At 53.2% G+C, this 27,396-nt stretch overlaps 2 protein-coding genes across 7 annotated transcripts in view; one reads left to right on the forward strand and one right to left on the reverse strand.

Annotated features, from left to right (window-relative positions):
* The window catches only part of GLB1L2 (galactosidase beta 1 like 2), a 47,408-nt gene extending 22,421 nt beyond the window's left edge, over positions 1 to 24,987 (forward strand). The window contains exons 6-19 of one of the 5 annotated variants that reach the window (XM_031016003.3): positions 2,993 to 3,085; positions 5,751 to 5,832; positions 11,361 to 11,431; positions 14,290 to 14,374; positions 15,689 to 15,826; positions 16,792 to 16,872; positions 17,280 to 17,386; positions 17,994 to 18,134; positions 18,407 to 18,478; positions 18,735 to 18,816; positions 20,717 to 20,804; positions 21,141 to 21,252; positions 21,601 to 21,717; positions 21,967 to 23,714. In XM_031016003.3, the coding sequence (XP_030871863.3) occupies positions 2,993 to 3,085; positions 5,751 to 5,832; positions 11,361 to 11,431; positions 14,290 to 14,374; positions 15,689 to 15,826; positions 16,792 to 16,872; positions 17,280 to 17,386; positions 17,994 to 18,134; positions 18,407 to 18,478; positions 18,735 to 18,816; positions 20,717 to 20,804; positions 21,141 to 21,252; positions 21,601 to 21,717; positions 21,967 to 22,053 (1,356 nt within the window). In that variant the 3' untranslated portion in view covers positions 22,054 to 23,714. Of the gene's footprint in view, positions 1 to 2,992; positions 3,086 to 5,750; positions 5,833 to 6,944; positions 7,384 to 11,360; positions 11,432 to 14,289; positions 14,375 to 15,688; positions 15,827 to 16,791; positions 16,873 to 17,279; positions 17,387 to 17,993; positions 18,135 to 18,406; positions 18,479 to 18,734; positions 18,817 to 20,716; positions 20,805 to 21,140; positions 21,253 to 21,600 lie in introns of those variants that run through there. The other 4 variants (XM_019037292.4, XM_031016001.3, XM_031016002.3 and 1 more) reach the window with 4 other exon arrangements.
* Positions 24,988 to 25,149: 162 nt separating this feature from the next.
* B3GAT1 (beta-1,3-glucuronyltransferase 1) overlaps positions 25,150 to 27,396 on the reverse strand; it is a 33,244-nt gene continuing 30,997 nt past the window's right edge. For both annotated transcript variants that reach the window (XM_019037295.4, XM_019037296.4), the window contains one exon: positions 25,150 to 27,393. The gene's annotated coding sequence lies outside the window, so the exon portion shown is untranslated. The remainder of the gene's footprint in view (positions 27,394 to 27,396) is intronic.

Genomic DNA, 27,396 nt, shown 5'->3' on the forward strand with positions numbered 1-27,396 from the left:
GCACAAGAATCACTTGAACCTGGGAGATGCAGGTTGCAGTGAGCCAAGATTGTGCCACTGCACTCCAGCCTGGGTGACAGAGCAAGACTCTGTTTTTTTTTAAAAAAGAAAAATTTATTAAGGCTTGTTTTTTTTGGCTTACTATATGGTTTATCCTGGAGAGTGTTTTATGTGCCCATGAGAAAAATGTGTATTGTGCTACTTTTGGGTGGAATGTTGTGTATATATATGTTTGGTCCAACTGGTCCATAATATTGTCCAGGTCCTCTATTTGGTTACTAATTTTCTGTCTGGTTATTCTACCCATTATTGATATTCAGATATTGAGTCTCCTACTATTATTGTCTATTTTTCCCTTTAATTTTGCCACTGTTTGGCTCATATACTTTGGAATTCTGGCATTTGGTGCATATATGTTTATAATTGTTATATCCTTTTGGTGAATTGACCCTTTTATCATTATATATATTTTATCATGTCTTTGTCTCTTGTAACAGTTTTTGATATAAAGTCTATTTTGTTTGATATTAGCAAAGCCACCCCTCCTCTTTTGATTACTGTTTGCATAAAATATCTTTTTCCAGCCTTTCACTTCCAACCAATAAATATCCTTAGATCTGAAGTGAGTGTCTTGTAGATAGTATATAGTTGGATATCGGTTTGTTAAAAATCCATTCTGCCAATGTATGTCTTTTGATTGGGGAGTTTAATGTGTTTACATTCAAAGTAATTACTGATAGAGAATCACTTGCTTTTGCCACTTTGTTGTTTTCTGTATGTCTTACAGCTTTTTGCCCCTCATTTCCTTTATGACTGCTTTACTTTGTATCTAGTTGATTTTTTATAGTGACACTTTTTTATAACGATTCCCTTTACCTTGGGATAAGGTAAAGGATATATAATATCCTAAAGTTGTGACATTCTGTTTTAAATTGATACCAACCTAACTTCAACTGCACACAAAAACTCTGCTCCTTTACAGTTCTGCCCTTCCACTTTATTTTATTGATGTCACAAATTATGTCTTCATATTGGGTGTACCCATTAACTTAAATTTATAATTATTTTATGTCTTTTAAAATCTTGTAGAAAATAAAAAGCCACATTGTAAATAAAAATTATAATAATATTTTTATATTTTTTATGTGTCTATCTTTGCTGGAGAACTTTATATTTTCATATAGCTTCAAATTACTCTCTAGCATTTTTTCATTTCAACTTTAGGTGTTTTTTTTCTAGGGAAGGTCTAGTGGTAATGAACTCTCTTAGCTTTACTTTGGGAATTTCTTAATTTTTCCCTCATTTTTGAGTTTTGCTGGATATAGAAGTGTCAAAAAAAAAGTTGACACTTTTTCCTTTCAGCACTTTGACTATATCATCTCATTGCCTTCTGGCCTGAAAATTTTCTGGCTGAGATATCCTTTATAGTCTTATTGAGGATCCCTTGCATGTGACCAAAACTTTTTCTGGCATTCAAGAATCTCTCTTTGTCTTCAATGGTTTGATTATAGAGTGTCCCTGAGTGGTTCTCTGGAATTTTTTGAGCTCCTTAGATTTATATAATCATGTCTTTCCTCAAATTGGAGAAGTTTTCAGCTATTATTTTGTAAAAATAATCTCCCTGCCCTTTTATCTCTCTTTTTCTTCTAAGAATCCCATAATTCATATGTTATTCTGCTTGAAGATGTTGTGTAAGTCCCTTAGGCTCTGTTCACTTTTCTTTATTCTTTTATCTCCTCAGACCTGATCATTTCTGATAACCTGTGTTTAAGTTTGCTTTTCTTTCTTCTACCTGTTTGAATCTGCCGTTGAACTCCTCTAGTGAATTTTTCAATTTATATATGGTATATTTCAGCCCCAGAAGTTCCTTTGGTTCTTTTAAAGATAATCTCTGTTTCTTTGTTGATATTCTCTTTTTCTTCATATATCATTTGCCTGGTTTCCTTTAGCTCCTTGAGCATATTTACGACAGCTGTTATAGATCTTGCTCTACTGAGTCTGGTGTGTGTGTTTCTTCAGATACTGCTTTTGGAGATTTATTTTGTTCCTTTGATGAGTCATACTTCCCTGTTTCTTTTTATGTTTGTGTTTTTTTGGTTGAACATTGGGCATTTGAAAAAACAAACACCTATTTCAGTTTTTGCATGTTTTCAGGGGAACCCTCACTAATTAGTGGGCCCCTAAACCTGGAGATCAGCCCAACATGAAGACTTAAGAGCTGATATTTTCTGGGCATGTGTTCTGTCTGTATCTGTGTGTGTGCTTCCCTCCCTACCTCCCCTCCCTGGTCGCTTTCAAGGGTCTTTAATTCCCAGAGTCTCACCCCAGCTTCTTCTTGTGGCCTTAGATGCTTTTCATTTTCTTTTGCTGTAATTCCTTTCCCCCAGGCATCCAAGGCTTTATAGTCCTCTGGCAGCTTTCATATGCTGCCATCTTTAGCTTCCAGCCTGAAGTCCAAACTATGTTGACGATTCCTGTTTGAGCTCCATGTCAGACAAGACAGAAACCAGTACGTTGGGCAGAACAAGTTAGAACATCGTGAACAAGTTAGAACATTGTAAACAAGTTAGAACATTATCAACAGGTTCCATTTTGCTTCTTGCCCATAAGGGAGCGGGGATTTGGGACACGTCCTCCTGACCACACCATGCTACACTGGGGTGGGGCAAGAACTTGTGAAAACATCATACAATTTTGTACCATTTTGCATATGACTTTTTGTTTTGATTTGGTGGTCACTTGTTTGGTTAGACACTTAAATGGTTTCCAGAGCTCCTATTAAGTTATTTTAGTCAATCTGGAGTTGTTTTCTTGATGTTTTCATGGGAGAACAAGGGCCTAGTGCTTCCTCCACTGTCTTATTGATACTAATCTTTTGAGATTTTAGTTTTCAATGGGATATTTTGCTAGTCACTGGTGATGGGCGTGGCAGGGTTGGATACTACAGTTCCCCTGCACACTCAGCTCCTGGTTGTCTGTCTTTTCTCCGCAGTACAAGCGTGGGGGACCGATCATCGCCGTGCAGGTGGAGAATGAATATGGTTCCTATAATAAAGACCCCGCATACATGCCCTACGTCAAGAAGGTAAGAATCCTCTTAGTGCGTTTCTTTAGATTCCTTCCTCTGGAGTGTGCTATGGGCTGTGGTGTGACATGTGAGTCTAATATTTTTCTCATATTAATACATCCTCCAACATCATGTATTAGTGAATTTTCTCTGTTGTTTTATTTCAACAGGGTTGTCACTTATTTACCCTTGATTGAGTTTCATCTGGGAATTTCAGTACACACCTGGTATTGCAGGGGCTGGGAATAAAGGAATTGGCTTAATTGTGTGGTGATGATTAGGAAGGCTTCCTGGAGAGGCAGCTCGAATTCTAAAGTCTAAAGCAGTGGTTCCCAGCCCAGGCTGCACACTGGCTCTATCTGGGGAGTTTTAAGAAATCCCTGCGCCCAGGCCATGTACCATACCAAGCAAAGAAGAATCCTTGGGGTTCTCAGACATCTGGTTTCAGTGTGTAGGGAAGGCTGAGAGCCACTGACTCAATGCATGACTGACCAGCGAAGGGCAGAGCCACACTTAAAATAACAGGCTACATTCAGATCTGCTTTCTGTCCCTTAGTAGCTGAGACCTTGAACAAATGCCTTGAGTTTTTTCTAAACCTCCTTTTTCTCTTCTATAAAGTGTGACTAATAGGAGTATTTACCTTTCCAAATTGTGAGTATGATGTGATATCCCGCAGCTCAGTACTGTTCTAGTAAGTTGTCAATAAATAAGACCTTGACGGAATCATTGGCATTTGCTGTGGAGTACCTTGGAGGTTCGGGCATGGTGTGAGCTGAGGAAGTGTAAGTGGCCGCAGTGACTCCACCTACCTGAAGGCCGGACGGCTTTGGGCCTTGATGCCTGGGCAGCATCCCTTCTGCTACGACGTGCAGAGCATTTTCCGTCTGGAAATTAATTCAGTCCCTCCACGTGGGAGACCGAGGCTCAAACCCTTCAGCTTGTGGGTTCATGCATACTCTTCCCCCTTCTCACCTGCAGAAAGCCCTCTTAGGAGGAAGCAAGGCCGTGTCCAGGAAGGGTGGCATTCCTCAAGCTGGAAAGGGGCAAGGTCCATCCTGATGGCCATGCCCAGCCACGGCCTGGAGTAGGGCACTCCTTCAGCTTCCTACAGAAAGATCCCATCCCAGCACCGGACTTGAAGCGTCTCCTGCGATACCCCATTCCCGCAGACTGTCTCTTGGCCCTGGGGCCTCTCAGCGGTTGTTGACTCAGTTACTCAGCTGCAGAGAAGGAGAGCCCCACGAGAGGCGAGTGCAGCTCCCTCAGGGACGTCCTGCTCCACTCATGCTTCCCTGGTGTCTGGGCGGAGGTGCCCATGTGTGACTCAGGTGGGCAAAGAGAAGCAGCAGCGTCCAGCCTCTGTGGTCCTGAAGCTCTTGGGAGAATTCACCAGCCTCTCTCTGAGGCTGCTGGGAGAGTGGTGTGAGAGAACAGGTGCCTGCCCCCAGCCTAGCTCTGCAGATCTCTGGTGCTCAGGCAGGAGCAATTATCCCCTCTGGGGTGGAGTCGGTAAATGAATGCCCAGGAAATGTTAAGTGTGTGTGTATGTGGTAGGGACCTAAGTAAATGCTTGCTAAATATCAGTGAATGATAGTGTGAGGTGGTAGATGCAGGACTCTTGATTAATCCCACCTGGGCTCATGGATTGAACTCTGCAGCTCTCCTGTGCCTGAGACCAGAGCCCCCTCTGCTCTTTCCTTCCCCGCGTGTGGGACTGGACATGAGCCTTATTCGCCCAGCAGATGATCTTGCTGCCTATCCACTTCCAAAAGATTTCAGCGGAAATAAACAGTCTTGGCATAACATCTGCAGGGAAGATTACGAGAAGACACCTCTGTTGGGGTTTCTGATCCAAAAGATCCTAGCACCTCAGCACAGAGCCTTGGCTCTGGGTTCAGGCCCACGTTGCCACGGGCCCTGTAACCTGTGATGCTTGACTTCGCCCTCCGAGGCGCGTCTCTACTGTGAAGACATTAACTGCAAAGGCTTGCATAGGACAGTCTGTGTATGAGCGGAGGGCCTGGCGCGGCAGTGACTGCTCTACGGATGTCAGGGGACGCTCTGAGTGGTGATTGTCATCACTGCCCCTCAAGCACAGCGTTTCTTCCACTTCACTCTCTGCTTTACAGCTGGGAGGATGCTTCCTGCTGTTCTGGGCATGGGCAGTGCACCGTGGGCACGTGACAGGGCATGATGGGCCCTCCTGGGCCTTGCCATCCCCCAAACCCACACCAGCCAGCGTGGGGAAGGGACAGGCCTGTTGCTTGTGGTGTGAGCGAAGGGAAGGATGTAGGTGTCATCCTGGAGGCCTGACCTACTCGCTGGAGCCCAGCAGACAGTGGCGGGTGACACACGGCAGCAGGCGTCCCTGAGCTGGCCTCAGTGTAGACTCGCCTAGGCATGCTAGCTGGCCCACCGGGCACCTCCCAGATCCGGAGCAACCAGGGGCTGCCCCAGCTTGCCAGCCCTGCCCCTGCTGTGATGGGAATTCGTGCTGATTGGAGCTGTGCTGAGCATGGCCGGTGCAGATGGCAGGAGACTTTTCTGTTTTTGGCAGAGAAATAAACGCTTTATTTGGCATCTCTCCCTCTAGCTCTTCAGGCTACCCAACTGCAGCTGTGTGTCACTGCAGAAGCTCTGAGGAGCCAGGGCAGATGAGGGCTTATCTCATTTCCCCCACAGGCACTGGAGGACCGTGGCATTGTGGAACTGCTCCTGACTTCAGACAACAAGGATGGGCTGAGCAAGGGGATCGTCCAGGGAGGTAACTGCACTTGTGTTGGGCCGTGGGGGCTGGCGGCGGCCCTGGGCTGGCTGTGCATGCTCCCCCTGTGGGACTGCGACCCAAGTAGGAGTTTCTCTGGTGCCTGTTACTCTCCCGTGCATATGGCACTGGGCTGCAGACACCCTTGGGTTCCATGAGTGGGGAGGGTCTGTGTGAGAGATTGTGGTGCGTGGCTGGCTGGGTGGCTGTTCTCCCGCCCTGCTGGGCACTCGGGCTCCAAGGGCACTCTGCAGATGACTGCTTCATGTGCGGGCTTCCTGTTTTCAGAACATTGCAGCTCCATTCTTCCCAGCTGCATGGGCCCCGAACCTGGTAGTGACTGTGAGCTCCTCTCCAGTCTGCCTGGCACCTAAGCCATTGTTTGCTTTATCTCCCAGTGCTCCTGGAATCCCTACAGGCCTAAGCAGTTGCCTGCTAGCAGCACCCCTGGCCTGCATTGCTGCAGTAGCATTTTCACTGTTGACTCCATAATGTGTTCTCAGCATATCAGCCTCCGCGTGCCTCTGAAAATGTCGTCCAGATTACCCTATCCTGCTGAACGCCAGGCGTCCCTGTCGCACTCAGAGTGAAGCGCAGGTTCTGGGAATGACCTCGAAAGGCCTCTCCACTTGGCCTCCAGGACCCAGCTGAGCTCACCTCCTGCTCCTTCCCTTTGCTCACACCGTTTCACCCTCTTTACTGTTCCTCCAACATCCGGATCCCCAGCCTTGGGGGCTTTGCTCTCCTTCCAGAGAGCTACATGGCTGTTCTCCGAAGTTAGCGAGGCTTTCTGTAGCACCACACTTGAAATTGAACTTCCTCCTTCGTGGGGCTCACTCAATCCTTCTCCCTGCTTTCTTTTCGCCCTCTCACCTTCCGGGTAGTTTATTTATGTCATTCATCTGTTTCACCCAGCAGTACTCTTGGCGGGGCTTGGGCTTTGGCTGGTTCAGGCTGTGCTCAGGGGCCCAGGCGTGGTTTGTGGCCTTGGTGAGCATAGCGCCCTCCCATCGTTGCAGCGGGGCCCTTCCTGTGGCCTCCTGCACCCGTGCTTGTGTCTGCTCTGGCACATTCCACGCTTTCTTTTCTTTCTTTTGCATTTCCTTCCACAGACCGAGCTGCTGGAAGATCTCTCTATATCCCTGCAGCAGCGCCTAGCTGGCACCCAGGGAGTGAAGGTCCATGAATGGGGAGGAAAAGGCTTTTGTCCCCAGGCAGAGTTAGTCAAGGACCCAGACCTCGTGTCTCCGGCATGGGGAGGACCAGCAGTGATTCCCACGGCTTCCCCGCGGTGGCGCTGTCTCCCCACGGCTGCTTCCAAGGCCTGCTCCAGGCTCCGCAGGGCTGCGGCTGTGCAGGGAGACTCCTGATGCTGCAGCGCATGTTAGCGCTTGGCGGCCTCCCGGTTTCAGGCCTTGCAAGGAAGCCCGGGAGTCGCCACTGCTTTTCCCTGTGGCCCTCCCACCTCCAGGCACCCACCTGCGTGCCCCTGTTGCCACCTGCTGCCCGGAATAACTTCTTTTTTTTTTTAATTAAAAAAATTAAATGGTCTAAAAGTGAAATAATCGAAAATGTTGGTAGAGAAATACAGTGTTGCCTACTCTTCGTTACATTCTCCAGAAATGACCATTTTCAACTCTTTGACTTTTTCTTTGGATATTTTCCTTATTTCTAAATACTGTGAACATACAGCCCTGCATCGTTTGCTTTAAAAGTTCTGCCTATTGGCCGGGGCGGTGGCTCAGGCATGTCATCCCAGCACTGTGGGAGGCCGAGGCGGGCGGATCACCTGAGGTCAGGAGTTCGAGACCAGCCTGCCCAACATGGCGAAACCCTGTCTCTACTGAAAATACAAAAAATTAGCCGGGCGCGGTGGCGGGCGCCTGTAGTCCCAGCTACTCGGGAGCTGAGGCAGGAGAATCCGTGAACCCGGGAGGCGGAGTTTGCAGTGAGCCGAGATCGCGCCACTGCACTCCAGCCTGGGCGACAGAGCAAGACTCCGTCTCAAAAAAACCAAAAACCAAAAAACAAAAAACATTAGCCGAGTGTGGTGGCGGGTGCCTGTAATCCCAGCTACTTGGGAGGCTGAGGCAGGAGAATTGCTTGAATCCGAGAGGCAGAGGTTGCAGTGAGCCCCGATGGTACCCCTGCACTCTAGCCTGGGTGACAAGAGCAAAACTCCGTTAAAAAAAAAAAATTCTGCCTATTGACTTCTTGTTCCAGTAGGTGATGAGTGTTCTTTCCTGCCAGCATGGCTGTTCAGCCCTGATAGGCGCCAGCGTGGGCCTCACGGATGTGTATGACAACGGTTCACTGCAGGCACCTGCCACGTGGGTGATGCCCTGCACAGTATCTGTGAATTCTCAGGGTGCCAGCCGGCTGTCTGCAGTGTGCTTAGTTTTCAGTGTAATTATTCTGTTTGTTTTTCATTTCAATTCTCTTTCCTCCCCTCAACTCCCCTGGTGCCGCTTTCTCTTTTAAACAAATGCTTTGCCAGAGATGTCCCAGATGCCTGTCGCTGGTGTTCCTCAGGTCCTGCGCCTGTCCGATTCTGCCTGGGTCTGATCCGGTTCGTCTCGAGGCCTCGCTCTCATTGTTCTGGCCTGCATGGTGGGGGGTCTGCTGCTTGGCTGCATCCCGCGTGGAATCCTGCTTCCTGGAGTTCCAGGAAACAGGATGTTTCTTGGTGCTCCGTGGCTTCCCGGCACCCGCTGTTGCTGCTTCGGCACAGGGGACTCCGGCTCCCGAGCGTTTCCTGGGCCTTCTTCCTCCTCGCCCCCTGCCAAGTTCCTCAGGGAGACCGCCCTCCCCTTCACGTGCTGCTGCGCATCCGGGGAGCTGCCCAGTTACGCTCACCATGGTGGGCCCTGCGGGCTGTGCGTGTCTTTCGTGGTGCTCCACCCTCTTGTCCTCGGGGCTTTCGGTCATCCTGGTGTTTGTGTATTGGGTGCTCCTATAGATTGTCTACGTCTTTTCTATTCTTTATCTCTGTGCCTTTCAGCTCTTCTTTCTGGGTGACTTCCTGAACGTTTATCTTCCAGTCCTCCCGTCATTTCCCGGGTCACGTATTTCTTGAATGTATTTCTCTTCTCATAGCATACTTTAGAAATGGATACTACCTTTCTTATTTCTCTGCGAGGGTAGTTTGCTTTTTACAAAAGCGCTGCCCGCGTTCCCTTCCCCGGCGCTGCCCGCGTTCCCTTCCCCGGCGCTGCCCGCGTTCCCTTCCTAGGACTGCCCGCGTTCCCTTCCCCGGCGCTGCCCGCGTTCCCTTCCCCGGCGCTGCCCGCGTTCCCTTCCCCGGCGCTGCCCGCGTTCCCTTCCCCGGCGCTGCCCGCGTTCCTTTCCCCGGCGCTGCCCGCGTTCCCTTCCCCGGCGCTGCCCGCGTTCCCTTCCCCGGCGCTGCCCGCGTTCCCTTCCCCGGCGCTGCCCGCGTTCCCTTCCCCGGCGCTGCCCGCGTTCCCTTCCCCGGCGCTGCCCGCGTTCCCTTCCCCGGCGCTGCCCGCGTTCCCTTCCCTAGCGCTGCCTGCGGGTTTTTCTGCTGGCTGTTCCCCTCCATCTCCTGCACGGGGGGATGCTCTGGACTCTGGATCAGCCGCTACCCAGCAGCTTAGGAAAGAGGCTCTCGGCTGCCACTCGGAGCGCCGGTGTGGGAGAGGCTGTTGACAGGAGTTCTCCTCCCTGGGATGACTGGGCCGTGGGGCTTTTTCAAGAAGGGACACTCACTTGTCGGAGCGTGGGGCTATGTCTGCCACTGTTGAGTGTTTCTGGAGAAGTCCTGGGTTCTTGCCGCAGCTGTTCTGGGCCAGGCCGGCGGTGGACAGGAATGTGTTGTGGAGACTGCCTGCCTTCCTCTTCCCGCCCTCTCCTCCACCTGCCACACACACCCACTCCCGCAGCAGCTCGGGCCCAGCGTTCTCAGGCAGGATGGCCCCCGAGGAGGGGATGGGCCCAGGTGGGAATGAGGATGAAGGCTGAGGACAGGGCATCCTCCCATCTCATGGTGATCAGGTCCTGGGGCTGGGAGTGGGGTGAGGCCTTGGGCTGGAGCTGGAGCCGACTGTCACCCCTTCCGCACTCCTAGACCATTTACTGTCCCTGTGTCCTTCTCAGTGTTCCAGGATTTGCCAATGTCTCTTCTTGTTGCTGTTCCTCATGGCCGTCTACCTGTCCACTCTCCACTTGTATTTGTGAGACGTATCAGGAAGGACAGGACAGAGATGCTTGTGTTCACTTAGCCCTGTGCATCCTGCGGACTTTGAGTTCAGCCTGCTCAGTTTCAGACTGGCCTCCTGTCTTCAAAGGGCTTCTGGCTTGAGGGGAGGGGTCTGGGTGGAGGGTCCCACCCAGTGGGTTGCTGGAGGGCAGGGACAGGGCAGAGCTATGGGTTGGTGTCAGGGAGACCCAGGTGTGCAGTCCTTCTCTGCCGCTACCTGAGGCCAATTATTGTGACCTAGAGGCAAGTTATTTCACCTCCCCGGAGCCCCAGCTGTCGCTTTTGTTTCTTCCCCGGCAATCAGAGGCTTTCGTCCTGCAGCAGAGCGTCAGGGTGGCCTGGCTTGCCAGGCTGGCTCAGCCTCTCTGGTGTGTGCCTAGGCTGTGCCTGTGAACTGACTGTTAGGCAGACAGCAGGCAGGTGAGGGGCCCCAGGATAAGGCTGTGCCACTGGGGTGGGCGTGGGCATGCCCGGGTGTCAGCCAAACAGAGCGCACCTTTCTTGAGCATATGTTTCACTGATAGAAAGCCACTGAAAATAGCATTTTAAATTTTAAAAGAAACATGTTATGGGGTAGAATACAGAATTAGCCCTTATCAAGAAATCAGAGAGGAATCTTTGTTTACATCATTACCTTGGACCGGATGCTTGGGGTGCCAAGGAAGGATCGGGCTCTGGTTCGTACAAAAGAACAAGGAACAGAGTGCATGCTCGGCTTGTAGAAGTCACAGTTGATCGAGATCAGGTGCCCAGCGAGTGACTGCCTCTCAGCTCTGTGCTGCTGTGGCGGAGTCTCCAAGACAACAAGACAAGTCTCCTGGCGTCCTGGCTGACTTATTTATTTATTTATTTATTTATTTATTTATTTATTTATTTTTGTGAGACACAGTCTCACTCTGTCGCCCAGGCTAGGGTGCAATGGCACAATCTCAGCTCACTGCAACTTCTGCCTCTTGGGTTCAAGTGATCCTCCCACCTCAGCCTCCCAAGTAGTTAGGATTACAGGCATGCACCACCAACCCTGGCTAATTTTTTTGTGTATTTTAGTAGAGAGGGGGTTTCACCATGCTGGCCAGGCTGGTCTTGAACTCCTGGCCTCAAGTGATCCACCTGCCTTAGCCTCCCAAAGTGTTGGGGTTACAGGTGTGAGCCACTGCGCCTGACTGTGGCTGACTTCTAACTGGAGGTGGGAAATGGTGTCAGGGCCGCTTACTTTATTGTGCTGGTGGATTGAGAAGGGTCTGGGGTCACCTAGAAGGTCCCTGGCTTTGAGACAGTGCTTTGCCTCTCTCTCTCCTCTTCCCTTTAACAGTCTTGGCCACCATCAACTTGCAGTCAACACACGAGCTGCAGCTACTGACCACCTTTCTCTTCAACGTCCAGGTAAGTCCAGCCCCAGGGAAGCTGCAGCCCGCCCTGCTCAGCGGCCTATGGGAATTCTGAATGCCTGTCAGCGTGCTCAGCTTCCCCAGCGCAGGGAGCTGGACTCAGGGCTGTTGGCCTCTGGCCCCCCGCCCATGCCACTGTGTGCCTGCAAGGCCCGCTGCCCAGAAACACCTCTGAGGGCTGCTGTGTAGGCTGATGCAGTGTGGACATCACCCACTGCCCTGAGAGAGGGGCCCTTTTGGTGCACTCCTAGAGGACTCGACTTTTGTGGCCTCAACTAGCTCCAGACTTGCTCCCAGGGATTGAGGGGGGAAGAAAAAACTTCCCTGTCCTATACTACACAGGCATCCGACCTTAACCTGTGAGGCCCCTGCAATCCTAGAAAGATTATTGTCATCAGCAAGGCAGGAAGCCTGGTCCACTCCAGGTGCGGAGAGAGGGAGGAGTTTCCAGATGTCCCTCAATATCTGTCAGACTGATGGGCATTTACGCCACACTGTAGTTCTGACTGACCTCTTTCTTGAGCTCGCGTGCCCCTCCGAAGCAGGTGGATGGACAGGGCCATGCTGCAGCCCTCTGCAGACCTGAGAGGCCCCAGCTGTCCCCTGGCTCACTGAGGGGGGTGGATGCTCCAGACTGCCCCCACGCTGCATCGTCACACTGGTCCTGGGCCTGGAGTGGAGTTGTGCTTGGATGGACAGGCATGGATGGCTGTGGAGATGCTGGGCTGCTTTCCATTCCGGCTGATGGCCTTTCAGAGCAGGGGCTGTGTCCTCAGGCACATCTGTGTGGAGCCACCACAGCCGTGTGGGGCCGTGTGTGTGTTTGATGTGGCTTCTCCTGGAGTTCAGCTGCCAGAGTAGGCGAAGAGGCTCCCAGGAGGAGGTGGGAGGGCTGGCCCCGCTCCCAGGCAGGCTCCTGTGAGGCAGATCAGGCGCGATCCAGCTGGGTCTCTGCCTTCCTTTCTTGGCATTTCCTGAGTGCCTGCCCATGTGTGCAGTGGAGTGGGGGGTGCCTCTCATACTTGTGACTGAGATGACAGGGTCTCCTGCCCTGTGCTGTGTGATCTTGGGCAAGTTACTTAACCTCTCTGTGCATCTCTCTTCTTCTTCTAAGTGGGGATGATGAGAGTACATTGCCTTATGGTGACAACTCACAGGGTTGTTTGAAGATTAAATGAGGTAATATTTGGAAAGTGCCTAGCACAGCAGCTGATACCGCAGAATGCCTTATGTTTAGCCTTCAAGGTCATCCTTAGAGGGGTAGCCACGCGCGAGCCTTCCCAGGCCAGCTGTCCTGCTAACAGAATGGCCCTGCTGAAGGGCTTTATGTGCGCAGTCCAGAGATGTCTGTATTCCTGAAGGAAGGGGACTTGGACACCTCTCTGTTTAAATCAAGGGCTCTCTGAATGCACAGCGCAGGCCTCCAGGTGTGCTCCATGTGGCGATGTCCGATAGCACCTCACTCGTCCTCTGTGTCCATGACCCGTGATGGACAGAACTATGCAAGTGTTTCTTGAGCACCTCCTACCTGCCAGGGACAGTGTGCTAAGGGTGTTATGTGCACTCTCTCATTTAATTCTCCCAATAGTCATATGAGCCAGTGAAGGAGACAGCTATAGAGTGTATAAGGCACCCTGTAAGTAGTGGCTTGGGGACTGCAGCACAGTCTCACTACAGAGCTCCAGCTCTTAGCCAGTTGTGCAGTGCAGTGGCCTGGCCCATGGGTGGACACCCACCTCCGCAGCTCTGGTACCCCCAAGCCAACAACCTTGCTTCTGGCATGGGAGATTTCTGACTTGTGGGACTTTGAATCTGCTTCTCCCTTTTTAGTGATTTAAACGTGGTATGGTATGTCTCCTTCTTGGAAGGTAGGTGGCTTGTAAAGAAAACCAAGCCGCCAGTCTTGCTAGAAAAATTCTTGTAACTACTTTGGCTTTAACCCGGGTATGGCTGGTACCTTCTACTCAATGGACCGTGAGTTTGTCCCATCCCCCTGGATCATATTTTGTTGCTGTGTATGCGGTATCCCTAAGCATAAGGCTATCACTGACCTAGAGATACTTGACCAGCTGTCACTGAATGAGTGAGGAAGGCTCTCTCACACAGAGCCTGAAATACTAGCGTGTTAGTCTTTACACCTCCCCCAGGTGCTCTGGGCTTCTGCAAACGTGGCAGAGTGGAGCATGGTCCCAGGAATGATCTTGGCCTCCTTGGGGCCGTCCTATGCCAAAGTCAGTATTCAGAAAGAAGATTTAAGATGTGTTGAGTGGCCCAGCCAAGGTATAAATCCAAACTGTCAGTGCAGAACCTGCACCATGAATAGCTGTGCTGTAAGGCCCTGATTTTCTGGTTCAGAAAATGCTGCAAACTGCTGTTTAAACTGAGTTGGACCTTGAAGAGGGCCCACTCTGCAGCGTCTGATTATTCTGCTAATGGAGCCAGTACCCGGGGAGGGGGACGGGGTCTGCATCCACAGTATCCCTCTCAGATATGGAGTTGTCCTGGGTAGAACATCCCCCTTCCCTGGAAGAGGACAGGCAAAGCTCGGCTTGATCCCGGACCAGTGTCGTCTTGCTAACACGTATGCAACATTAAAACCATCAGGGTTTGCCATATCGACTTTGGGAGCTTTATCTGCTCTATACCTGCAGGAGGCCACATGTGGCAGGAGAACTGGTGTGCAGGCGAATTTGGCCCTCACCTATGCCCCACCTCCAAAGACCTCTAAGGCAGTGGGTATGCAGCCAGGGAAGAGTAGAGAGGGCAGAGATCCTGGGGCTCCCCTCCACGAAGAGCTTCCCTCTTTTTTGTCTGGCCAGCCTGCTTGTCTAACTCTCATTTTGTGGTGTCCAGGGGACTCAGCCCAAGATGGTGATGGAGTACTGGACGGGGTGGTTTGACTCGTGGGGAGGCCCTCACAATATCTTGGATTCTTCTGGTGAGTGCTTGTGGTGACTACATCCAGAATGTGTGCTACTTAAGAAGTGAGGATGAGTTTCAGTCACCTGCTAACTAATGTAAGCCATAGGGGATGCAAGGCTGCTGGGATTATCTGTGTGCAGAAGTTGGCTTTGGATATTCCTGAGTCATTTGTCTTGACACTTGGATGAATGGGAGGGCTTTTAGCATTGCTTGTTCGTGTTTTTGTAATTAGAAGGGTAATGCATGCCTATTGCAAACATCCAGAAAATACAGAAAAAGTATAGAGAAGAAATAAAATTCCCAGAGCCCAGAGAAAACACTTAGCTGTTTACTATGCAGGCAGTTCTCTCTGTATCTCTGCCGACAGCTCTGTACGCACACACAGATAGAGACAGATGCCGTCACACTCCGCTGCACGTCACCTGCTTGTGCCAGTTAATGCACATACGGACAGCCTTCTGTATGACCAAATACAGATTTACATGACTGTTTTAAAGAATGTGAAGAGCCCCATTCTAAACCACGCTTTGTGGACACAGTCTCTCGGGTTGTTTCTGGTGGTTCTGTTAAGCGCACGCCATCTCGGTGAGCATCCCGGTGAGCATCCCGGTGAGCATCCCAGAGCCTGCGCTCTGCGCACCCAGCTTTCCCTGGGATGAGCGGCACAGGGGCTCCTCGGCGCCGTGTAGATGTGCATGCTCGCCCCTCAGCCCCTGGAAAGACGGCAGCTTCAGCTGCTGCTGCTGAATGGGCGCACCCATTTCCCACAGATTCAGCAACACCGAGTATTAAAATAACTTTTAATATTTGTCTACTCAGTACATCATCGTTTAGTCTGCATTTCTTTGATTTATATTGATAAAATATATATTTATTAACCATTTGTTTTTCTCCTTTGCTATGATCTTGTTATGTCATGGTTCATTTCCTAACAAAGGTAGAATAGGAGGTGTCAGAGTTTTCTCTCTAAGGATGCATCCCATCTTTGTGCACTTGATACACCTGGCCAGGCAGACTCACGTGGAGACTGTACTGGCTGGAAGGCCCTGGCTGACCTGGGCTGCAGGTGGTCCACATGGAGCTCAGAGACTTGACCAGGATTGACAGACAACTGGAGGCTCGAGGTCTGGGGCCATGATTCTGGCCCACACTTCCTCCTCCACCCCTAATCTTCTGTGATTGGGGTTTTATGAGAGCTAGAAGGACAGAGTGACAAAGTTGGCCTTGAGGTTTTGAGGTGGGACTGGGAAAGAGGAGAGTAGTGAAGGGACCCCGGCTCATCTCAGACTTTAACTCACTCTGCACATCCCCTTTCTCCCTCCTCCGGCAGAGGTTTTGAAAACCGTGTCTGCCATTGTGGACGCCGGCTCCTCCATCAACCTCTACATGTTCCACGGAGGCACCAACTTTGGCTTCATGAATGGAGCCATGCACTTCCATGACTACAAGTCAGATGTCACCAGCTATGGCAAGTATTCATCAGCACTGCTCTCCCTGGTCTGCCCTGCATGGACATGGCTGGGGCTTGCTATGGAGAGGCCCTCAGCGTCAACTTCTGGCACCTTCGTGTCTTTGGCAATAGAGTACCTGGAGAAGGTACTTGCCTGGACGGTCATGTTACACTCCCAGAGGAGGGAAGCCTCAAGGCAGGTGGTGTGCCTGTGAGCTGGTCACTCTACAGAGAGGCCTCTTTGGCAGAGGTTGGCCTGAGGAAGTGGAAGGAGACCGCCCTAGGGGGACAGGGAGGGATGGTGGCCTCCCGTCCCTGCCCAGGCCCTTGAGGAGGTGTGATCCTGCCTCCTTTAGGTTGAGAGTCCCCGAAAGTAGAAATTACACCTGCAGCTAGAAATTTAGGGCCATGCTGTGATCATGGACAGTTTGTGTTTTTTTTGAATTTGTGAGAGGAGTTATCACTCTGACACCCAGGCTGGAGTGTAGTAGTGTGATCATAGCTCACTGCAGCCTCAAATACCTGGGCTCAAGTGATCCTCCTGCTTTGGCCTCCTGAGTAGCTGGGACTACAGGTGTGCACCCCCACCCCTGGCTAATTTTTAAAATTTTTTGTAGAGGTGGGGGTCTCGCTATGTTGCCCAGGCTGGTCTGGAACTCCTGGCCTCGAGCGATCCTCCTGCCTTGGCCTCCCAAAGTGCTGGGATTACAGGTGTGAGCCACTGCACAAGCGATCCTCCTGCCTCGGCCTCCCAAAGTGCTGGGATTGCAGGTGTGAGCTGCTGCACCTGGCCTTATGGACGCTTGTTGTGGTTGCCTGGTCTTTCATGTTTACAGTATTTTGACTGAATGGCTCAAAAGTGTCTTGCCTCCCCAATGGCTGAGATGAAGACCTGTGGCCCTTCCGAGCTTCTCCCTGTTCTTTGTGCTACATGTGCTGTGCTGGGGACAGGAATGACCATGACAGGGCCCGGTGTCTTGCAGACTATGACGCTGTGCTGACAGAAGCCGGCGATTACACGGCCAAGTACATGAAGCTTCGAGACTTCTTCGGCTCCATCTCAGGTACCCAGCAGACAGCAGACTCAAGTTCCAACTCAGGCCCTTGCTTCTGCTCTCAGACCCCTAAAGAGTTACTTCCTTACTGTCCCACCTCGACCCCAGTTGATCTGTGTGCAAGAATGTCCTAGACAAGGACAGGGAGGTGTGTGAGGCTGTTTCCATCTTGCCGGCTTCACCTGTTACAGGTGTTAACGCTCCTTATCTCCTGTGGAGGACGGGAGAACGCCCTGGCTTTCCCCCAGGCCTGGCCTTCCTCCCCGGCCTCAGAAGGTGCTGAGAGCTGGCCTGTTATTCCTCTTGGTGCTGGGACGCAGGAACACATTGGGTCTGTGGATGGGAGCCGGGTGGGGAGGACGAGCAGGCAGTGACATTTGGGTCCATTGGGGGTGACGCTGTTTTCTGTGTTGCAGGCATCCCTCTCCCTCCCCCACCTGACCTTCTTCCCAAGATGCCGTATGAGCCCGTAACGCCAGTCTTGTACCTGTCTCTGTGGGATGCCCTCAAGTACCTGGGGGAGGTGAGTGCTGTGGGCAGTCGTCGGGAGATGAGTGAGTGCCGGGGGCAGTCATTGGCGGGGAGGTGAGTGCTGGTGGCAGTCGTCGGCGGGAGGTGAGAGTCGTCGGGGCAGCAGGGCCTGGAGCCCCTCCAGACAGGGGGTGTGGGGGGAGGCAGGCCAGCGCCTGGTGGCTCTGGGGTCTGCTCTCCGGCCTTGGAGCTCAGAGGGAAGAGGACAGACTCATGCTGGAGTGTGAAGTGGGAGAAACAAAGGTCCCTGAGGAACAGCGGCTGGCCCCGTGGGCCTTTCCTTCCTCCAGCCTCAGAGAGGAGAGTGAGGGGCAGAGGAACAGGCCGTCCCCTCCCCAAGAAGGGGGTGCCTCCTCCGGCGGACTGAGGCTGTGATGTGTATCCCCTGCCTGCGGACTGCACTCTGCTGGTGCACACCCCTTTGTCCCACCCCTCTTCCCGTCACCCTGGAGAGTTGTATGTTTAGTGCAATGAGAAGTCAAAGTAGAAAACACCCGCCAAATCTCCGCTTCCACCCCATGTGCCAGCCCCCAGGCAGAGTCTGTCTGTGACCCCACTCCTCCTGAGCCTGCCCACCCCTCCATCTCTTCTGTACGCAGCCAATCAAGTCTGAAAAGCCCATCAACATGGAGAACCTGCCAGTCAACGGGGGAAATGGACAGTCCTTCGGGTACATTCTCTATGAGACCAGCATCACCTCGTCTGGCATCCTCAGTGGCCACGTGCATGATCGGGGGCAGGTAGGAGCTTCTCTTCTAAATTCCTGTGACCTTCTGGTGAGCAGCTCTGCAATAGGCATCTCATGCCCTCCCCTCAGAATCAGCTCTTACCAGTGTGTGACAATGGCCCTTCCGAGTCAGCTCTGTGAGCCTTCAGGGGGCATTCATGTCTGCTCTGCCCACTGGCCCCTCGTCTGCCTACAGGCACGCACGCTGCCCTTCTTGGCCTAGCGGAGGTCCCGCTTACCCTCCTCCTGTTGGTCACGGATGTTCCTGCCTGTTCCCTTTGGCAGGTGTTTGTGAACACAGTATCCATAGGATTCTTGGACTACAAGACAACGAAGATTGCTGTCCCCCTCATCCAGGTTCGTTGTTTTTGGGAGCTGGGTGATGGCTAGCCCCCGCTGCTTCGAGGAAGTCTGGGGGCAGTCACTGAGGAAGACCTGGGAGACCCGTGGCTCCTTACCCACAAGCTGTAGGTGGAGAGGGCTAGTGTGGCTTTCTGCCCAGCTGGGATGTGCACTCCCATCCCCGGAGCGTGGGGAAGAACTGGGGTCCACAAGCAAATTCTGAGGGGCAGCTGTGGCCTTCTGACAGTCATCGTTAGCCCCGTGTTCCCAGCAGGGTTACACCGTGCTGAGGATCTTGGTGGAGAATCGTGGGCGAGTCAACTATGGGGAGAATATTGATGACCAGCGCAAAGGTGGGTCCCAGAATGTGTCAAAAGAAGAGTGGCCGTGCTGGACACGCAGGTGGCTATTGCTTCTCTATGCCAGCAGGCCACCAGGCCATGGAGGCCTCTTGCAGGGAGGTGGAGGCTGGGTTGTCCCATACATGAGGCCAGTTCCAAGTGGGCCAGAGAAACTCCGCTGGGCTGTGGCCCCTGTCCTGTTAGCACTGCACGCGTGCATCGTCTGCATGCTCGTGATAAACACTGTGAACAGTGAGCTGGCCTCTTGTCTCCCCTGGGCTGCAGTCGGTTTCTGCAAGGATGTCTGCTTGGGGGGGGGGCGGCAGTGAGGAGCAATGAATGTGATTTCCAGGAATCCAAGGAAAGGCACAAGACCCCTGCCTTCTTGGGCCTCCACACTGAAGTTCTCTTCTTGATCCATCTTGGGAAACCCATAGCTAATCTCAGATGCTGGGGGAGGAGGATGCGGGACATACAGCAAACAAAACACCTGTTGGCAGCGCACCCCTCTGGGAATAGGCCGCCAATTTGCTTTATGTTTCCTGGCCTACTAAATCTTTTATGCTTTAATTTAGCCCTCCTTTTTTTTTTTTTTGAGACGGAGTCTCGCTCTTTCACCCAGGCCGGACTGCAGTGGTGCAATCTCAGCTCACTGCACGCTCCACCTCCCGGGTTCCCGCCATTCTCCTGCCTCAGCCTCCCGAGTAGCTGGGACTACAGGCACCCGCCACTGTGCCCAAATTTAGCCCTTCCTTTTTAAGAAAAATCTAGCTAAATGTGGGTGGTTTCAGGTAAGTTATAAAAAAAGAACTCAGAAAAAATTGAATGCAACTGTGGTGAGCAGCACTGGTGACCTCCCAACTCTCTCACGGTGTCTGCGTTTGTAATGCAGGAAACTTGAAGGCTCTTATTGGTCCACATTTCCTCCGAGAGCCGCCTGGTGGCCTGCCAGGAAAGCCATGTGGCCCAGACACTGGGGCCTGGATCCTGGGGATCAGGGCCCTTCTAGATGGGCCTCAGAGCGGCATCTAGCACCACCCAGGCCCACACTCCTTTACCCTAGACAGCTCCCTCTCTGGGCCTGTCCTCACTTCTGTTGTTCTCCTGGGAGTTGGAAGGAGCACCAGCCTGACCATTGTTCCTAACTTTGCTTCCCTGAGCCCTTGTTGAGGGTCCCCTGGGCCCACACTGTGGAGTCCTGTCCTCTGGATCACAGTTCAATGTTTATAAGTCACAGACCTCCCTTGAGAAATGTGCGTGCCCACATACACCCGCACCTGCCATTTCAGAGTCTGTAGGCCCTGCAAATCCTCTCCACAGTCCTCGGCCTCCAAATTCCCAAGCTAGCCACTCAGCAGCTCTGCAATCTGAGACTGGCAGGGCTGGGCCAGCCCCGGGACACTGATGAGTGGCTCCTCAAGGGGACACATCTCTTCCCTGTTGGATGCCCGAGGGAGGGTGCCATCTGCTCACAGTCCAAACACTCCTAATGCACAGCTTTAATCCTAGGTGGCAGAGATGACTCTGGCTGAGTTATTAGGTCTGTGTAGCTTGGGCCCCACTGAAACTGGCCCTGCAGCTAGGCCAGAACCCTCTCGGTCATCTGGAACTTCCTTCAGAGAGAGGCCAGAGGTTGTTCTCGCCCTGTAACACCTCAGCTCTATATCCTTCCCATGGCAAATCTTAGGGTCTTCCTCCTTCCCGTCCCCCACAGAATTGCTAGGGAGCTTTGCTTGCAAGCGAACGGCTTCCCAGGGAGCGTACACTTCAGCACCCCTCACCCCAGCTTCTCAGGGAGCGTACACTTCAGCACCCCTCACCCCAGCTTCCCAGGGCTTCCCCTCGTGGCCCCAGCCCAGCTGACTCGGCCCCTGCCTTTGGGCTACCCACGTGTCCTGCCTCCCTCCCACAGGCTTAATTGGAAATCTCTATCTGAATGATTCACCCCTGAAAAAATTCAGAATCTATAGCCTGGATATGAAGAAGAGCTTCTTTCAGAGGTGGGTCCCTGCCCAGCACCAGTGCGTGCACTCACAGGTATAGTGCTGTGTGGTGGGGCCCAGGGGTCCCTGGTGCACCGTGGCCTGGCCCGCACCCAGGTGTGAACGCCCCTAGGGGCCAGATGGGCTGGCCGAGGTGAGGGGTGGCACCCGCACTAGAAGCCGCATTTGCAGACTAGGAATTCCCAGCATCCTACCGTGCTGCCATTCTGTGTCCTGGTTAAGAGGCAGGGGGCCTTGGATGGGGAAACGGTGTCAGGGCCGTTTATTTTGCTTTATTGTGCTGGTGGATTGAGAAGGGCCTCCTCCCTCTCCTTCTCTGTGTTCTGTCCTTAGGTTCGGCCTGGACAAATGGAGTTCCCTCCCAGAAACACCCACATTGCCTGCTTTCTTCTTGGGTAGCTTGTCCATCAGCTCCACCCCTTGTGACACCTTTCTGAAGCTGGAGGTTGGTAATGCCCTTTTCCCTGCCAGTTTCTCCCACCTCCCTCCTGCCTTGGAGGGCTCTGAGCCAAAGCCACATGAGCTTGGCGAGAGTTGTTGGTGGCTTCTGTGCCCAGAGGGTCTGAGAGGGCCGCTGGGGCCTCCCTGGGCCAGAGGAGTGGGTTCCCAGCAGAAGAACTGCCTCATGCACTAGGGGGACAGGAAATAGAGCATCCCACCTGCTCACCCTCATGGCTGTCCAGACACAGCTCGCTGTTGGTCTCCTGGACCTGAGAGAAGCACGCATGTATGTCTCCCTCCACTTTTGCCGTGGCTCTCGTGGTAGATGAACACCCTTCCCCTCTGTTTCAAGGGCTGGGAGAAGGGGGTTGTATTCATCAATGGCCAGAACCTTGGACGTTACTGGAACATCGGACCCCAGAAGACGCTTTACCTCCCAGGTCCCTGGTTGAGCAGCGGAATCAACCAGGTGGGAGCTTCCGGCCCCTTCCTGTTCCCCAAGACGCCCTGCCCACCTGCCGTCCCAGGGAGCCTTCGGTCAGGGGGAGGGGCGTGTCAGCGGGTTCTTCCTCCTTCCTCCTCGCTGCAGACGAGTTGGTCCCTGTCCCTTCCAGCCTGGTTCCCAAACCCTTTCCTTCTGACCCTGCCACCTCTCAGTACCTCCCCTGGCTCCAGGACAGACGTCAGCTGCCCTCCCAGCCGGGCCCTCTCTCCACAGGTCATCGTTTTTGAGGAGACGATGGCGGGCCCTGCATTACAGTTCACGGAAACCCCCCACCTGGGCAGGAACCAGTACATTAAGTGAGCGGTGGCGCCCCCTCCTGCTGGTGCCAGTGGGAGACTGCCGCCTCCTCCTGACCTGAAGCCTGGTGGCTGCTGCCCCACCCCCTCACTGCAAAAGCATCTCCTTAAGTAGCAACCTCAGGGACTGGGGGCTACAGTCTGCCCCTGCCTCAGCTCAAAACCCTAAGCCTGCAGGGAAAGGTGGGATGGCTCTGGGCCTGGCTTTGTTGATGATGCCTTTCCTCCAGCCCTGCTCTTGTGCCGAGGCTGTCGGGCTGTCTCTAGGGTGGGAGCAGCTAATCAGATCGCCCAGCCTTTGGCCCTCAGAAAAAGTGCTGAAACATGCCCCTGCACCGGACGTCACAGCCCTGCGAGCATCTGCTGGACTCAGGCGTGATCTTTGCCGGTTCTTGGGAGGCTTGGCCACATCCCTCATGGCCCCATTTTATCCCCGAAATCCTGGGTGTGTCACCAGTGTAGAGGGTGGGGAAGGGGTGTCTCACCTGCGCTGACTTTGTTCTTCCTTCACAACCTTCTGAGCCTTCTTTGGGATTCTGGAAGGAACTCGGCATGAGAAACATGTGACTTCCCCTTTCCCTTCCCACTCGCTGCTTCCCACAGGGTGACAGGCTGGTCTGGAGAAACAGAAATCCTCACCCTGCGTCTTCCCGAGTTAGCGAGTGTCTCTGGTATTCAGTGAGGAGGACATGTGAGCCCTGGCAGAAGCCATGGCCCATGTCTGCACATCCAGGGAGGAGGACAGAAGGCCCAGCTCAGTGGCCCCCGCCCCCACCCCCCACGCCCGAGCAGCAGGGGCAGAGCAGCCCTCCTTCGAGGTGTGTCCACGCCCGCTTTTGAGCCTTGTTCTGGGGCCCAGCCCAACACCTGGCTTGGGCTCACTGTCCTGAGTTGCAGTAAAGCTATATCGTTGAATCACACCCCCTCTGGTGATAGTCTCTGGTCATGCGTGCCACTCTTGCCACAGGGGAAGGCTGTCTGAGAGCTTGGTTTTCTCGGTCAGGTTCCCATTGGGCCCCACTTGCCACCTGGGGGTCCAGATGGGGACCGTCCCTGGGGTGGGTGGGCGATGATCCTGGCCTCATATTCCCTTCCTGACCCCGACTTCCCTTCAAATGTCTCTGGATTGGAAGTGCCCTGGAGAGGACAGTTCAAATGCAAGTTCATTCTCATGCTGATGGGCGGGGGTAAGAATCTGCCAGGCAGGCAAGGGCGCTCCATAGGAGTTAACTGCGGGGTTGAGTTTTGCTTCGCAAACTACATCTGGCATCTATTGCCAAAACCAAATTATCTCCAGAAAGAGTCAGAAAGTCAAGTAGCACACACATCCCCTGCACAGCGAGAGCTCTGGGAGCCCCGTGAAGGTGGGCTGGGGGATGGTGAGCCGTGGAGCTCACTGAGGCCAGCAGGCTTGCTGCCCGTGTGTGGCTGCCCAGGGGGAGTGCAGGGGACATTCGTGGTGTGCAGCCCAGCAGCTGAGCCAGGTCAAGGGCTTATTAAATGGAGCTTATTAAAGGGAAGCTTGTGGACAGTGGCTTGGGAACAACATGGGGCAGAGTCCCTGGTTTTGCCCAAACTCACCAGTTCTTCTGGAACTGCCTTGGAACGACAAGCATGGGGCTAAGATGTGATGAGACTCGGGCTACTTGGGTGTGGCCTGAGCCACCTGCAGGGTCTTCTGCCCCGCTTTACCTGAGTGTGTGCTTCTGCAGAGCTGTGTATGAGCTGGTTCCGTCAGGAAGTGATGGAATGGAAGGGAACCTTCCTGCAAATCCTCCTGTAAGGTGGAGAAGCCCCTTGGATCACACTTCCACGCAGACCTGAGCAGGACACACGGTGGTTTCCTAAGGTGAGGTCTTCCTACACCAGCTTCTTATTCTCGCCCTTCTTTTCTGCCAGTTAATTGCTCAGCTTCTCTATCAAAGTACCTCTTGGCAGAGCTTATTCTCCAGCGTTGACTAAAGATGTTTCCATTATCTTCCACACGGTATGGCCTCATCTAGGTCTCTTTGGAGGATCCCTCTTCATATCCAGCCTCTGAATGCTGGGGGTCTCTGGCCCACTCCTTGGGCTGTTTCTTTCCTCTGTCCACACTCACTGCATAGGGTCTCACCCGTGCACCTGTGGTTTGTAAACAGGTTGGACGCCCGCGCCCGCCGATGCTGGGCTGCACCTGAGCTCCAGGTGTGTGGGGGCGCGTTTTCTTCTGCATATGTCTAACAGGCACCTGACACAGAGCTCCATTTCCCCACATTACCCCTCCTGCACGCAGCCCCGTATCTGGAAATGGCAGTGCTGTTCTGTGTCTCGGGCTATTTTGGACCCGTCTCTTTATCTCCCACATCCAATCCAGCAGCAGATCCTCCTGGCTCTGCCTCCTAAACTCGGCCAGAATTTGACTGCTTCTCTCTGCCCCAACCCCATTCCCCAACTCAGCCCACTGCATCTTGGCCTGGATGATTGCAGGAGCCACGTCTCCACCTGCCCTTGCCCTCTCTATTTATCCTCCGTGGAGGAGCAGGGCAGTTCTTCTTAGAGATGGATAGATTATGTTAGTCCTCCGTACTGGACCCCCTATTGCCTTCTGGTTTCACCTGGTGCCTGGGGACTCCCTTCTCCCATGCCCACCACATCCCTCACTGCTGTTGCCCCCAGCAGCCCCCGCCTAGTCAGTTGAGCCCGATGGCCTTCCTGCTGATCTGTAAGCAGGCTGAGCAACGCTTGTTCCAACCTGGTGGAGAGTTCGTTCTTCTTGGACCCAGGGAGCTGCATGTCAGGGTGTTGCTGCTTTGATCAAGTGTCACTTATCACAGAGGCCTTTGTGGCCACCCTACAGAGCACTGACCCCTCTCCACTGCTACCTCTGTCTCCCCGACTCAGCCTCATCCTCCATACAACAGATTGCATCTGAAATAATATGCATTCGTTATTGCCTGTCTCCTCTCGTCAGTGGGTCAGTTCTTTGAAAATGAGAGCCTTGTTTTCTCACTGCTGTGTGTCGGCTCCTAGAATGGTGCCTGCTCATAGCAGGCACCTGATAAATACTTGTTGGGTAGCTAAATTAATAAATGAGAACAAAATAAGGCAGGGCTGAAGAGGATTAGGACTGTTAAAAACTGTATTTGACTTTTAATTTTGAAAGCAAATTAAATACAGTTAAATTAAAACAGACCAGATGCAGCTGCCTGGGTGCCACCCTCACCCCAGCCTCTGTTCTTAGAACTCCTAGCCCCTGGCCTCACTCCTGTGTGGTGGGGCTTGCCAGCGAGGGAGCGGGGAACAGACTGGGTTTGGAAAACAATCGTCATCATGGACCCATTTCTGATTTATAACAAACTCATTCCCAATAAAGATGAAGGCTGCAGTCCACCAGGGTTATAATTATAAATAAATATACATGCAGCTAAAAGAGGATATTAGGTGAAAACAACTGACCTAGCATCTGCCCAAAGAAGTCCCCATTTTGTTGTTCATTATCAATGTCCTGAAAATGAACCCTGGGTTTTTGGCTAAGAAGGTGGCCTCAGACCAGCCAAGCTGACCTTAGCACTCGGCTGGCTTCTGTGAGGCAGTAGAGTGCCCACACATAAGTTCACCACCTGTGCCCACCTCCTCCCTTCTCTCCCATGCCACCCCACTTGCTTCCAAGGGCTTGGTTTCCAAAGTGACATCCAGGGTGTAAGAGGTTGGGGAAAACGTCCTGCAAGGTGGCTCAGGGATCTGATTCCATCAGATGGTCTCATGAATACTGTGGGAGATTAAATCCATCTCAAAATAGGCAACCAATGCTATATTCTGAATGTTAGGTCTCTGGACTGAGTCCCACCCACCCACCCACTCAGGAGTGGGTTCTGAATGGCCCTCAGACCTCTCCTGGTGAGTCTTAATGGGGTGGGAGGCTGTTAGTTAAAAAATAAACACCTCTTCAGTAGGCTGGGGCCCTTTCCTTTTCCTCCACTTGGGGGGAAAATTGTGCTTCCAACTTGCAGGAGAATGAGCCGGATCACCACTAGAGAGCCCGGCCGGGCCAGGGGGTCAGAGCCCTTTCCAGCGGGCCCGGGAGGCCTGGGGAGGGCAGGAGTTTGAGGCACACTGTTCTTTCTCCAGGATGGAAAGTGGACAGCTGGACATGAGGTGGGCTAGCTCTGCATGCTCCTGACTTAGGGAGAAGTAACATTTTCTTTCCCTTTTTTGTGTTTAGAATAATTTCCAAAGCAGTGTGCTCAGGCCTCCCTCCTGCTCAGTGTCCCAGCAGCCCCTGCCCCCTCTTTCCCAGTCCCTCTGCTACTCCAGAGCCCCTCCTCCTCAGACCAGGGGCAGGAGGGAGTTAGGGAATGGCCTTGGCCTCCCTCCTCTTTCCAGGCTGCAGGAGGTCCCACCTTGCCCACCAGCCACCGCCTTGCCCACTGCCCACCATGGGCTCACTCCACCCTGAGGTCTGTGGCTCTGAAGAGCTGCAGGAAAAGGCGTTTTCCCTCCCCAGTCCAGTCCAGGCGAGGGGCCTAGCAGCCGAGGTGGGCGGTGGGGAGGCAGTGTGTGGACAGTGGGACTGTGGGGTTCTTAGTTCAGGTCAGGCAGTGACCTGTGCTGGCTCTAGAGCCCACCCCTTTGCCACTGCTGGAGGAGAAGGGGTAAAGGAAGAGGGGCCGGAGGAGGGGACTCTGCTCCCGCCACAGCCTGAGGTACAGGGGGTGCCTATTAGGCCCAGGCTCCCCCCATGCAGGGCTGGGTGCCTGTTGGGATCCAAGACAGCCTTATGCTCTGTAAACATGAACCAGAGGAGAGCCACAGAGGTATGTCTGATTTGGGGGCAGCTCTCGGGAAGAGCAAGGGCCCAGGAGAGGAGCAGAGTGCTCGTGATGCCCGTGGGCTGCTCTCTGGTCTTCAGAATTCCCTGGCTGGGTGTCCTGTGTGGTCGTGCTGAGCCCAGGGACAGGGAGCCAGGGAGGGCCATGCTCCACTTGACTGTGGGGTCTTCTTATCTCCCTCCCGCCCTGCATCACTGCAGGGCCGGTGTAGGCGCCCACTGCACCTGCTCCTGCAGCCCCGTCAGTGCGGGGAGCTCTGGGGAGGTGCGCTGGAGCACCGGCTTGGCTGGTGCTGGACACCCCACCCTGGCCATCAGGTCTCTCAGGCCCTGGTCACGCTGGATGGAGAAAACAACAGGTCTGGGATTTCTGTGCTTAAATTCTCTGTCCTTTGTTCTGGCATCAGGCTGGGCTCTCTCAGAAGCCCCCAGAATAGAAAGGAGGGTGATGGTGATTCCTTAGGAGTCGGCCTTGGAGGGACCATCAGCCGTGGGGAGAGGATGGAAGGCCAAGAACAGGGTCTGAGGAGGAGGCTCCTG

The sequence above is a fragment of the Gorilla gorilla genome, chromosome 9, assembly GCF_029281585.2.
Source record: "Gorilla gorilla gorilla isolate KB3781 chromosome 9, NHGRI_mGorGor1-v2.1_pri, whole genome shotgun sequence".
Lineage (NCBI taxonomy): Eukaryota > Metazoa > Chordata > Mammalia > Primates > Hominidae > Gorilla > Gorilla gorilla.